Raw genomic sequence first — 13,750 nt, forward strand, 5'->3', positions numbered from 1 at the left:
CATTATGAGTTTGAGTCTGCCTCTCCGCGCTGTGTTCTGTGTGTTCCTCACTGCCTTTGAGAGATTTAGTTAGGCTGGGTGTGGCGACTGGTGACATTCTTTTGGTCACGTTGTCACGCTGTCTTGTTTCTGAGGGGCCTGATTTATCGTGCTGTAGCGAAGAACCTTGTTAAATGTTTTTTTTTTGTGTATGAGGGAGCTAGGTTGGGGGGGGGGGGTCTGTAGACCAAGCTGAAGTCTTCAGTGCCCTGTATTGTGAAAAAAGGAAGGCACTGGGGAAGCATAGGCTGAAATGATACTAAGCTGTCTGAAGCCTCCTCTTTGACAGAGACTGCATTCACACATCAGGTGTCTGTGTAGTAGGGACTCTTGGTGAGTTCAATCTCCAATTGGTCCAATTAACTGCCAGAATACGTGTCCTTGAAGGTTTCTGAACTCGGGAAACCTATCAGGAGGGTTCCATGTTTCCGCCCCTCACGCTTACGTCCTACTTAATATTCGTTTTTCTCTGCCAGCGAAGATAACGGATTTTGAGCTCATGCCCCAAAGGGATATTTAAACTATATGTATGCAACACATTACAGTTGTACAGCGTAATTAAGTGTACTAGACAGCGATTTTATTTCTGTGTTTTTACAAACCGCCATGGAACAGACTGAACAAATTTGATTTCGCTACGAGGATTTGTGTTGGTCATACAGTTCTTCAACTGAGACGACTCCTTTCTCCCTCTTCAAATTGAGGTTTTCCCGCCCATCACTGATGACAGAGTTGACGACAGAGTTAGGAGATGATCATGAGAAGTTACGGGTCCTGGCAGAGATCATATTTGATTTTATATTGTAATGTTTTTGCTAATCTCTTTTCACCACGTGTATCAAAGGTAAATCACGGAGGGGCGGAAAAGGTGAACGTTTTATCAGCCCTCCCTGTATTAGCCAATTTTTGCGTATGGGTAAACGCAATGTAAAAAAAAAAACCGGAAAACTTGTTTCTGTTAAAATTCAAACAAGATACCAGTCGTAATCTAGACACCCACCGCTACTGAAAAATGTAAGGTTGATTGATAGATGCTCAATGTTTATAACCATTTGTTTTTTTTGTCTGTCATTTTGTCTATCGCTGAGGGAACACTACGATAGGTCCCTGGTAGGATTATTTCCTCCTCACTAATCTACTATACTGTTACATGTGCTTTGGTTGAAGAAAACAAGGGCTGTGCAAGCACTGTGTGTGTCTGTCTGTGTGTGTGTGTCTGTGTGTGTGTGTCTGGCACCAGGCCGTGTCCACTGCTGGCACTCCTAGTGGTTTGAAGTTTGCATGTAGCCATTAAACTAACATGGATCCAGTTTCAGCCCATGCAGCAGGCATCCCTGCTATGAAGAGGAGGGCGAGCGAAGCAGAAGCGGCCGCACTAGCTACAGTCGTGGTGGTCGTAGTGAACGACTCATTTCACCATTTGCGACCCGACGTCGGGGCCTGCGCCGCGCTGTGCTCGTCTACTGGCCTATAACTAATCAGGCCTTTGAACTCCGCCCCCGACTGGCACAGATAGAGGCCCCCAGGTCGAACTGCCCATCTGTGCGCCACGCGCATGGCAGCCGATGACTGATGTGGCGTACGAATGAAATGTTGCCCCACGGTTCGGTTTTAAATGCTTGGGTGAACTTTTTAGGAGGTGCAGATCATGACTCCGGTTTTTCAGACTTCAGCAATCTCAAACATGTACCGACCCTCTCTGCGTTGTCGCACATTTTACAGTCAGTGGTTTGAAAATAGAGGAAATCTGCCAATTTGTTGCGCTCCCAATTCCAAACACGTAGTGCTACCCTCAGCAGCAGTGCTTGTGCTGCACCCAGTCTCGGCGTTTGCTTGAAAATGCACAAATCCATCAGAAGTCATGCAGTACATGCACATTTGCATAATCCCACAGTGATTGGATTGTTTTAAAACCCTGTGGGGTGGAGTGGATTCATTGTCATCATTTAAAGATGGCTGAAGGGTAGCATTTAATCAAGCGTAGCTAACTCTGAAGGGGTTGTGCTGGGGACTTCACACTGGAGCCCAGAGCAGCCCAGGATAGGCTTTTTCTGTGTGCCAGTGCTGCCCTCAGCTGGCTGTTTGAAGTACTGCAGTTGATCCTAACAAATGTGGGAGTGGAAGTGATCTTTTTGAACCAGTAAATTCCCCATTTCTGTCTGTGTTGTTGTTATAGTTCATGGTGCCTCATTCAGAAGGTTGACTCAACATGGAACTTTTCAGGAACTTTAAACTATAAGCAGGCCCTCCAGCTATTGGTCAGGGATCTGTGGAGGACCTATGTGAACCAAATATCTGGTTGTGGGTCAAACTGCTGACCCACTCAGTAGAGAGCAGAGCAGTAGAGAAGAGGCCTCAGCAGATCCCCTCTGAACATATTGCAGTTTTGCAAGTGAACCACTGGGTGGCGCTGTGCAGCAGTGGGGCACTTCTGGCTGCTTTTCCTTCCATTCATCATATTGCCCACGAGCCAGAAGAGAGCAGGTCCCATGGTAACAGATGAGAAACCTCACTCACTGAGCACAGACTGTGTGGGAGGCCCACAGGCGAGGACTGAGGAAAGACCTGTGTGTCTGTGTGTGTGTGTGTGTGTGTGTGTGTGTGTGTGTGTGTGTGTGTGTGTGTGTGTGTGTGTGTGTGTGTGTGTGTGTGTGTGTGTGTGTGTGTGTGTGTCCGTGTGTGTGTCTGTACGAGCCTGCTCGAGCCTGCTCTCACTCTGCACTGAGGGAATGTCGAGTGTTACATGAGTGTAATTACTGCTAATGAAGCCAGCCTGCCGTGATGAGCAGGGACGGCGTGTGGTGCTGTGCCACCACCCCCAACCGCCTCCGAGCCCACTGGACCTTCGGCGGTGCGTTTACGGTAGACAGAAAACAGAGGAGGAACGGAGGTCACCGCGCCATCGCTGCAGGGCCTCTGGAATGTAGTCATTTCATCCTTTTCCCATCCCAGCAGACTAGCCAGTCTACACTGCCCTGGTGCCATAGCATGAGAGTCGGAGCTCGAAATGCTTCTCGGTCTTGACACACACTGAGCCGATTGGAATTCACACCTACACCAGCTACCATCTACATCTTCCCCCGCAATTGTAAGCACAGTGTTTCCCCCCCCCCCCAGGTGTTTATGCGCGGCTAATGACTCTTTAAATAGGTAGACGGGCTCATTGTCTCGTTACACCGTGGAAAGCTGCAGGTGTGGGAATTTAATTAAATGGCCCTTTAAGGCCTGCAGATGTGTTGAGTTGCATCCTCTCCTTACACAGAGGGGCGTGGTGGTGAAAGCCAGGAGCTGGTTGGTGGTGGCATCTGCTGGGTAGCTCAACCAGCACTGGTTAGCCTGAAGCCTGAGTGTTGACCCGCTAATAAACGAGAGCGGGTTGAAAATGAGGAATTAAACTATCAAAGGAGAAAAGTGTCCCTGTAAGGGAGTCGGAAAAGCACATTAGCCTTTTTTCCCCCTACATGTTCACACCCGGTGGTAGTGCCTTAATCAGCCCTCTGGAGAGCCCGGCCAGGTAGCCTCTCTACCTGAGGGTGTGACGGGAAAGCCACTGGCTCCGTGTGGGTTTATTGGTGTGTTTTTCTTTGGGAATAATGACTTGTTAGCGAGGATTGTTGAAAGAAGTAGTTTCTGTTGAACACAGTGCATATAGTGTCTGTACTGGGCGGGAGATAGCAGCTTGAATGGGAAACTTCAACTCACACCCGAGCCTTCACAAATGGTCCTAACGATAGACTTCTGACTGAGAAAAGTGTTTGAGGAAGTAAGGTCGGTTAACCTGCTGCCCATTAATAGACTTCCACAGAGGTCCCTGTGGAAATAATGCTGCAGGAAAGGCATTAACTTCAGCTAGACGGAGCCATCTGTAGCCAGTTTCCTTCCCAGCCATCCACCCACTGGAGCTATGGACGTAACTGGAAATGGAGAGCCGCTACTGGTCCGAGGCCTCTTAGATCAGTGGGAGAAGGCAGCTGTGGGCCGAGTGTTTTACGAAACTGGCTCACCACAGGAACAGGTGGAGGAGGACACCTCAAGATGCAGAGCAGGATGTGCAGATGGTCACATTCACATGGCTGTGAAGTCATCATCTCTCTGTCTCTGAGAGAGAGAGAGAGAGAGAGAGAGAGCCTCTGCTCAGACACTTAGCTCAGCTTGACTCGGGGAAGGTTTGTTTGGTGTTCTCTTCAGACAGAGTTTCAGGGTGTAGACAACTCGGGTGAGAAGATGGTAGATGCCTCAACAACTTTCAACTCCCAGACCCATTACTGCCATCCTGCCAAACCAATGCCTTATTACCTCAGGCTGAATCATGTCAGGAAGCTACTGGTCATATGTCCTATACTGTGTGCTTGTTGTCCATAGACAAACACTGGGATAGGACACATACATACCTACTCAACATTTGCACTCACAGGTTAGGGTGTGTGGGTGTATTTGGGTCAACATATGTTTAGTTGTAAAGTTATTTGATTATAATGAACGTTATTTAACTTTAGTGTATTTGTGAATAAGAGGTTGAAGTTGAGGTACATAGAGCTTGAGTATGTGTAATATTTTGTGTGTGTGTGTGTGTGTGTGTGTGTGTGTGTGTGTGTGTGTGTGTGTGTGTGTGTGTCCACATTGCATGTGCAGAGCGTGGGACTGACAGAGGAGGCGGGATCTATCTCAGGCTTTGATTGAGCAGCAGTCAGTCAGTCAGCTGAGTGAAGGGGAAATGGGCAAATTGGTGCAAACAGCCGAAGCGGCTCGCATGGCCGTGTAACCATCTGACCCCATTACTTTACCAGAACAGCCAGCCTCCCCCAGTCATCAGCCAGTCATCAGCCAGTCATCAGCCAGTCACTCACATCAATGCACACTCCCCCTAGTGCCCAGAACATTATACAATTATATCACCCTCATTTTAACACATAATCACAATCCGCAATCTGAATTGTCAAAGTCAAAGTCAAAGTAGCTTTATTGTCAATTACTTTGCATGTTAAGACATACAAAGGAATCGAAAAAAAACGTTTCCCACTCTCCCACGGTGAAACATATAAGTGCACACGCACAACAACAGATAAGACAAGACATATAGATATACATATAGTTATAAACATTCAGATACATGTACAGCAGCATAAGTTTACTTTAAAGTGAGGTTATGGTAATGCAAAAAAAGGCCGCAAAAAGACATCCTGTGAGATGTATTTGTTACATTGGCAGTGCAAGTATAACAGTAAGTGTAAGTGTGCTGTCTTTCTTTTCAATTTTGAAAATGTACTGTCAAGAATGTCCAGACTCAAACCAGCCTATGGAATTGTTTAGACCTATGAAAGAGACACATGAAACTGAATTTGGCCAATCAGCACAGACATCTATAGGCAATTGTTCTGTTGTTTTGTCATTGTAGCGTGGATCAACGCTGATGAAGTTTTATGTTAAGTTTGGAAACATTAAAAGTAGGACATAAAATTATTGGCCATCCCTAATACACACACACACACACACACACACACAATGCATGCACTGGAACATGACGAACTTCTCCAGCAGCAAAGAGAAAAGCTTTGTCTGAATCCCTCTGAGCTCCCCCATAATGTGATGCAGTGAGTCACTGTGGACTCACCTCATGTGTGGGCTGGTGCTGTATGTCAAAAATGCTGCTCTGAACCACACCGTCTGTGCATATGTTAATATGTTAATATGGAGGCACGCTAACACCTTCAGATCAACGTCATGCTCGCTCTTGCCTGTCAGCGCTTGAGGGCTCAACGCAGGCATTCTCCTTTTAAAGCAGCTCCTGTGTGGAGTGTGTGTGAGCCTCGTGCCCTGTGTGTGTGTGTGTGTGTGTGTGTGTGTGTGTGTGTGTGTGTGTGTGTGTGTGTGTGTGTGTGTGTGTGTGTGTGTGTCTCAGTACTAAGTGGCACTTTTCTGAGGAGCTGGCCCGGTGTGAGTGCTGGACACTACTGAGTGAGCTCAGACTCAGACTCTGCATTTCAAATTACGCTCGGAGTCGAGGTCAAGGTCAAGGTCGTGGACATGCTTTCTGCTGACTCTGTATGGTGTTTAGAAGCTACGTGAAGCATGTGTAGCATAGCAGTCAGAGACACGGGGGAAAAATGGGGGAGAGAGAGGCTGTGAGAGGTGATTGAGTGTAAAACAGAGAGAGTGAGAGAGGATGAGGAGGAGGAGGAGGAGGGAGTGAAAGGCTGGGAAATGTAGTGTGAGAGAGGGAGGGAGCTAGCACTGGCTCAGATTAGCATGCGCTTGCATGCTGTTCCCTCCATTGAGCCTGGCTGCTGAAGTTTCCTGAAGCAAAGTCATCATGTGGAGATGCCCCCTGCCCTTCCCCCAGCCCTCAGTAGCGTGTGTGTGTGTGTGTGTGTGTGTGTGTGTGTGTGTGTGTGTGTGTGTGTGTGTGTGTGTGTGTGTGTGTGTGTGTGTGTGTGTGTGTGTGTGTGTTTGCGTGTGTGTGTTTGCGTGTGCGTGTGTGCGTATGCTCAGGACTCTGACTGCCAGCCAGCTCAGGGCTACAGTCCCACTCCCCAGCAGAGCACAACACAGGCAGCACAGCGCATAGAGAGGCTGGAGATGGCAGACATCTTGTATCTGTGTTAGATCTGTCACTCGTCTGCTTCTCTTGTGTTTATCATAGTGTGCATCTCTGTGTGTGTGTGTGTGTGTGTGTGTGTGTGTATGTGTATAAGATTGTGTGTGCTCTTGAGGGTTTGCATACAAATGTGCAGTCCATGTATGTTTGAGTCTGCATCATCTGTATTTGTGCATTTCTAATTTTAATTTGAGTGTGCTTGTTTGAAAAACAAGAGTTTACGTGTGTGTGTGTGTGTGTGTGTGTGTGTGTGTGTGTGTGTGTGTGTGTGTGTGTGTGTGCATAGCTTCTGTTTGGGAAGAGAACAGCATTAAAAGGTCAGGTCCAGGCTGACCAATCAGCTGGCTGTGCTTGTTGAATGAGGGGATTGGCTGGTTAGGTGCGCTCTCCCTCCCCTCCCTCCTCTGTGGCCGCTCTCGCTCTCGTTCTCTCCTCCATGTAAACACACAGCGAATCACACTATTATCCCTCCTCCTTAGAGTCTAGCCTTCCCGCAGGGGTCTCTCTCTCTGTAAGACCTTCTTGCCCCCCAACCCCCCCCCCCCCCCCCCATTAACCCCCTTTTCTATCTCTCCCTCAGCCACTCTGTCCATCTCTCACTCTCTCCCTCCCTCCCTCTCTCTCTCTCTCTCTCTCTCTCTCTCCCCCTCTCTGTTCGTCCCCCTTGTTTTCTCTGTCTCGCGCTCCTCTTCTTTCTCTCCGTCTCTCTCTCTCTCTCTGACGTTGCTCACCCACGCTGAGTGAGAACGGCTCTGCTGTGCTCTGACAGAGCCGTGTGATAAGCCCCACGCCGCTGCAACAGCTTTCCCCTCCCTCTTCCTCCTCCTCCTCATCCTCCTCCTCCTCTTCCCTCATTCACCTCGCTGCTCATCCCTGCGTGCTCACTGTGGCAGTCTCCGGTCTCTCTGCTCCCGTTGGCTAGCTCTCGTTTCTCTCTCTCTCTCTCTCTCTCTCTGCCCCTCTTTCTCTCTCTCTCTTGTTTTCTCGTTCTGATGTTCTCTTGGAGGAGAAGAAGCAAACAGCAGCTGAGCTGAAAGCTACAGAAGAGGAGGACACTTTGAAGAAGAGCCTTACATTGGGCACACACACACACACACACACACACACACACACACACACACACACACACACACACACACACACACACACACACACACACACACACACACACACACACACACACTCTAGACACTCAGCATGGCTCCAGAGGGGCCTCCTCACCAAACACCTCTACCGTAACTGACAGCAGTGACAGGACTCAGCGAGACAGACACAGACAGACACACGCACACACACACACACGCACACACACACACACACACGCACACACACACACTCACTCAAACACACGCAACCTTCAACAAGCAGAAGACCACTGAAGAAAGATTAAGGGACATTCATCTTCACAGAGGCCAAAAGCAGCCAGCACCAAAAGAAAGGCTGGGCGCGGACAGCAGGATAGCAGGAAGCTGAAGCTCCAGAAGACCGGTAGAAGAGGAGGAGGAGGAGGAGGAGGAGGAGGAGGAGGAGGAGGGCCAGCCTGCCAGTGCGGGTGGGGGGGTGGGGGGCTGGGGGGCCTGGGCTCACTGGATGAGGGAAGCTGAGCGTCTGGCATCTCCCCCGCTTGATGGAGTGAGGCGAGGAATGAAGGTGGATGGTGAGAGCGGGCAGCAGCAGCAGCAGTGGCGGAGGAGGTGGAGGCGGTGGCAGTGGAGCCGGGGGTGGGGGGTTCGGTTGTGTTGGTGGCGGTGGCAGTGGCAGTGGCAGTGGCAGTGGCGGGGGGGCAGCGGGATCGTTGGGCAGGCGGCGAAGCCGGAGCAGGCAGCACGGCGGGCGGCGGCGCGTCTCGGGCTCCTCGCTGGCCGAGCGCCTGAGCTGCCCTCGGCAGGCCGCTGACAGGATGTCCCCCGGCATCCGCAACCTGGACTGCTTCTCGCCCATGCTGTGCCACTGTAAAGTAGCCTGCACCAACAGCACCATCTCGCTCATGTTCGGATGCAAGGTGAGTCTAGGAATCTGGGGAAAGCCGCTTTACAGGGTCCCCCTGGCTGGCTGTGTGCATTTGTTGGTAGTGGATGCCTTTCCCCCTCACTCTCAGTTTTGAAGTAAGCTAGCGAGCTCACACACACACACACACACACTCACACACACTCACACACATTCTGCCTAGATATTATGTGGTTACTGTTTGTGTAGTTTATTGGGGGATGTTTTGTTCTTTTAATGGAAACTAATGACAATCATCTGGAGACTTTGTTCAGTGGTGGCTGTGCATATCCGTTTGTATAGTGTCATGTGTAATTACTGGTGTTTCCCCTCAACTGTGTCTTTGAAGTCGAGGAAATGCAAAGGTGTTCAAAAGTGTCCACTTTTTAACCCTGGGGTGCTGGAAAGTGAAGTGAAGTGAAGTGAAGTGGACACTTGTCTAACCTCTCGGCTCTACAAAAGTGTCAAAAGCAGAAGCAGCTGAATCGCAGCGAGGGTTTTCAGCCAGCCGGCTTTAATGACTACACACCTCCACATCTCCTGAATTAACATATATATTACCTTTTATTTTAATCTATCAAAGGTGTGAACTTGGAAAAGGGAGCGAGACATCATCCTGCGGGACGATCAGAATGTGGGGGTGGGTGTGTGTGGGGGTGTGCTGCGATGTTCGTGTGCGATATATAAACACGTGTTTCAGTGCTCCTGCCTGCTGAGGAGAGCTGATTTGAAGCGCGATGTGACGTGACGTGAGCGAGAGAGCGTGTTCTCTGGTTGCTGTGATGTTTACTTATCACCTACAGGGCTGCAGGAGAGGAAAGGGGGGCAGTGGGGGATGCTGTCCAGTTTCTGGTTGTAGTGTGTGTGCATGGGAGTGTGTGTGTGTGCATGGGAGTGTGTGTGCGTGCGTGCAAGGTTTCACAGCTCCTTGTAAGTTAGTCCCCAGACATCCACCTACTTCTGTATAAGTACTACACTAGATATCTTTTTCATTCATTTCATTGCCCCTTTAGTAATCTGAGTACTGCTTGGAGAGTTTCAAAATCCTATTCCATGTGTTTTTGTTCCAGTGTAGACATTTCAGTGTTTCTTTCAAAAAAATCAACTGAAACGTTTACAAGCATGGTTATGAACACTGATCCGGCAGCTTTGAAGGCATTCACTTTTTAATGACTTCTTTCCTGTATGTCTATCGGGGCACTTTTTCATAATTTAGAAGAACTAGCTAGCTTTGTATAATGTATGGATCGCAAGAGCCTGAATCCCTGCTCACGTGTTGTGGTCCAATCACATCAGTCGCTGCCCTTTATCTGTCTTGCCACAGTAGTTAACAGTGTCCTCTGCACTAATCTGCATTCACTCAGATTGCAATCATTATATTAGCACAGGCCGCAGGGGTAAAGCCCATGGGCTTAATGAGAGTGGGTCATGGCTGTGGGTCAGCTCTGCCGTTACATTATCTCACATATTTCATACTTTTGCACTGTGTTCCTGGTAAGGCATATCCAATGCAAATTGCATGTCTGTATGGTTTCAGGTAAGACCATATTTTTTTTGTACAAGTTATTTTAGACAACATATAAAAGCTTTCAAAACAGTGTGCGTACGTCTTCGTGGCTTTACAGTATCCCCTCCAGGGCCATCTTCAAGTGTGTTTTGCCTGTTACCGTAAAGTGCTTTTGCATCGGTCACAAGTCTCATATCCAAATGACTAATTGAATCTTGGCTGCCCCCTTAAGCAATGGGAATGCTGTGGTGGGAATGGTGTGGTGGGAGTACTGAAGTCCGTTGACTGGAGCTGCCAGCGCTATCTGTGACGGCCTCTGTTATCCTGTGTGTGATTGCCCTCTGACTGCTACCGTATGGTTGGGGGGGGATCATGTGGGATCTAGTATTAAAACCGCCACCACTGGATCCTTAGGCCAGGGGGATTATGCCTCATCTGCCTCACCCCGGATTGCGTTTCAATTAGTCTTCATCTTTAATCTGTGTGTAGACTGTGAAGTGCCTGGCCTATGACTCTCACGTTTGGCCCGTTGTGACAGTCCGAACCATTTCATTCAGTTAGTTTTTGCATGCAACAGAATAAAGCTCAGATCAGAGGATGCAGCCATCTCATCAATGCTATTACACAACTACACACCACACAGATGCACAGCTGGAACCATTCTGAACCATTTGAATGGTTTTGGCCTAATTGTGAGGAGGTCACATAGTTCAGAGGATGCTAAGAATTGAACGTTGAATTGAGCTAGCCTAATGCTGGTGTTACACAACAACATTTAGCCTAGTAGAGATTCACTAAAGAAATGACCTATTGCTCTTTAGTTTTCAGTGGTGAGCAGCAGTAGAGTGACTTAAGACAGGGCCAGGACATGGTGTCAGAAGCTCCTCTCCTAGAAATACTAATATCTTAGTCGATTGTCCTTTTCTCCCAGGACACGCTTGACGGATACGCAGACCTATTTTTAGCTACTTTTGGATGGCAGGGTGTGGGCGGGAAGGGGGAAGACAAGGAGCTTGGCGATGGCTGCTCTCTCTCTCCCCTTATTTCTCTGCATGATGCATCGATTTACCAATGGCAGAAGCGTTGCAGGGCTTTTTTTAAAGTCACCCATACTATAAGCACGCCACTAATAATAGTAGGCTATACTCACTGGAGGTCACTTATAGTGCAAACATGTCGCAGCACTCAAACCTACTCAAGTGCTGTCTTGGTCCACTTCCAGGGCCACCACTGATCTTCTCTGACACGGGATGACCAGGAGGGTTGGCAGAGTAGATGCCCCTGTGTAAGTGATTTAACTTCACCAGGTGTCAACTGCCATGCAGCACAATCACTAAACTACACACAGTACAGTCAAATGAAAGCATTTCATGATGCAGCTTAGCATCAATGCAGTGTGTGGAACTCGGTTAACTTTAACAACCTGTCGGACGTAATGTGCATCCAAATTCGTTGGAAATTCATAACTGAATTCATATCTCAGAAAAGTACTCGTTGCCTCGTTGTGAATCGCATGTCAAAACTAAGTGGCAGCACTAGCCGTTTCCAGTGATGCTCCATGCTAGTCTGTGCAGCAAACTACTGTGGAAAAACGAATACGGACGCCATCTATCTCCACTCACTCATTACCCTTGTTTGAATTACTCACGAAGTTGTGATTTGTATAGACATGTATCAAATGATGGAGGGAACCTCATGCTTCACACGCTAGAAACTTGCTTGTGGAACAAAGCAGATATTAGGAGTAATAATGTTTTGAAAACGCATCAAAGGCATTGGTCACTTGGTCATCGGAGATCATTGGTCACTTCACCCATTTTCACACCTCTGCATTAATGCTGAATTAGTCGCTACACTGTGCAGTGCAACTTAACTTAATACAACTTAATAGATGAAAAAAATGTAGAAAAATAAAGCCAAATATATAACATCTACAAGTAATATCATATCAAATGGCAGATCTGTAGCCCTGATTGTCCTTACCCCCCCCCCCCCCCCCCATAGGTAGTGAAATTATGCTGGTAAAAGTCTAGGGCTTTAAGAGTTCAAATGAATGTTCTCATCGATGCCGGCCTCCAGCCTTAATTCTCTGATCCCAGTTGTTTTGGCTGGTGAGGGGTTGGGCACATGGGATGGGGAGAGTGAGTGAGTGAGCGAGCGAGCGAGAGAGAGAGAGAGGAACCATGTTGGCTTGGGGGAAAGATGCTAATGCTGGCTCCCTTTTGCACATCTGCTCCAGTCCTGCTGTGGCCAGCGACATGTCTGCCACCAGAGCGCTCACAGATGAGCCGATTGGCGGAAATGGCACGGTGTGACATCGTATTTACCTCTGGTATTGGGAAAACAACCATTAATATTTTTCCCCCGTTTACATGCCATTCAGAGGTCGGCGAACCTCTGACGACATCCCCCTTTAATCCCGAGCTTCTCGCTTGCAGCTGCCAACAGCTGGCAATGGGGAGGGGATGCGATGCAGTCCAATGCCCCCGTGCATCTCTTCCTTGAGGAGAAAGGGCAACTGTCCGGGTCTCCAGTGTCCTCCCCCATCTGTTTAGTCGGTTAAAGGCTGCAGAGCCAGGGCTGGACCCCCGGAGCTGATGTGAGGGGTTAAATTGACTCGGGGAGATTTAATGTAGTAATCAGCAGTCCGTGGCAGGTCCCCACGTCATCGACGCTAAATCACACTAACTTAATCAGCTCCTGACAGTAGCAACCATTCATGCTGAGCTGGGGACTGGGCGAAGGGGGGCGGAGCTATGCCTGGCTGCCGTGCTCGAGGAGACGCAGGTCAAATAGCCCATCAGTCACGCTGCTTTGGCTTAATGTGGAAACTTCTAGAGTTCGTGAAGAAGAAGAACAGGGCTGTATGCACAATCTGCAAGAGGAGGTCCTCTGGGACTCAGGAGCCAACAAAGCGGACTTCATTTTCTAAAGTGTTAAACGCGGCTTAGCCTATGGAGATCACAAGGGGGATTTCTCGTAGATTACTGTGTGATGACGATACACATCAGCGTAAAGAATGCCTTTCAAGTGTGTTTGCTTGGTATTAGTCCTGTGCCCGTTGAGGAACTGTTGCCCTGCCCTGCTCTGTGTGCAAAGAGAAATGATGTGGAGTAAGTGAGGTCAGACCGTTTTTTGAAATCCGCAATACTTTGCTGTCCAATAATGTCATCCCTTCCTCAGAGGGGGAGGCATTTTGAGTGATTTCGATGAAAACCCAGCTGTTAAGACGCTGTCAAGCATACAGTTGGCTTTGTTATTCTAGCCGCCCCTCCATTAGGAGTCCTGTCTGTTGGGCACAGCGACTGAGCGCTAAGATATTTTTTGTGTGGATTCCAGAGCCTAATGGGGGCCAGGGCAGGTGGTGTCACATTCATTTAATTCGGCTTTAATTCTGACTCTCGGAACATGATGCTCATTTTTTTATTTTAATCCGGTTTGATGAAATGGTCTTCTGTAGCGGTCAACAAGTTGTATCTGAAATGAGCGTGCCTGAGCCATGCCTTTTGTTCACTTATTTTCTATTTCCTATGAAGGGAGGTTAGGTCTCGCAGTTTTAAAGGGTATTCTGGATTTGTAGAGTGGAACCTCTATCTCCCGCCACAGGTTTAACCACAAGTCGT

General features: G+C 48.5%; 1 protein-coding gene across 17 annotated transcripts in view; it reads left to right on the top strand.

Moving 5' to 3' along the window:
- dlg1b (discs large MAGUK scaffold protein 1b) overlaps positions 1-13,750 on the top strand; it is a 106,956-nt gene that overhangs the window by 38,130 nt on the left and 55,076 nt on the right. Inside the window, exon 1 of one of the 17 annotated variants that reach the window (XM_012826371.3) lies at positions 8,239-8,636. The exons of 15 other annotated variants lie outside the window; for them this stretch is intronic. In XM_012826371.3, coding sequence (XP_012681825.2) covers positions 8,289-8,636 — 348 coding nt within the window. In that variant the 5' untranslated portion in view covers positions 8,239-8,288. Of the gene's footprint in view, positions 1-8,238; positions 8,637-13,750 lie in introns of those variants that run through there. One more of the 17 variants, XM_031559522.2, reaches the window with a different exon arrangement.

The sequence above is a fragment of the Clupea harengus genome, chromosome 22, assembly GCF_900700415.2.
Source record: "Clupea harengus chromosome 22, Ch_v2.0.2, whole genome shotgun sequence".
Lineage (NCBI taxonomy): Eukaryota > Metazoa > Chordata > Actinopteri > Clupeiformes > Clupeidae > Clupea > Clupea harengus.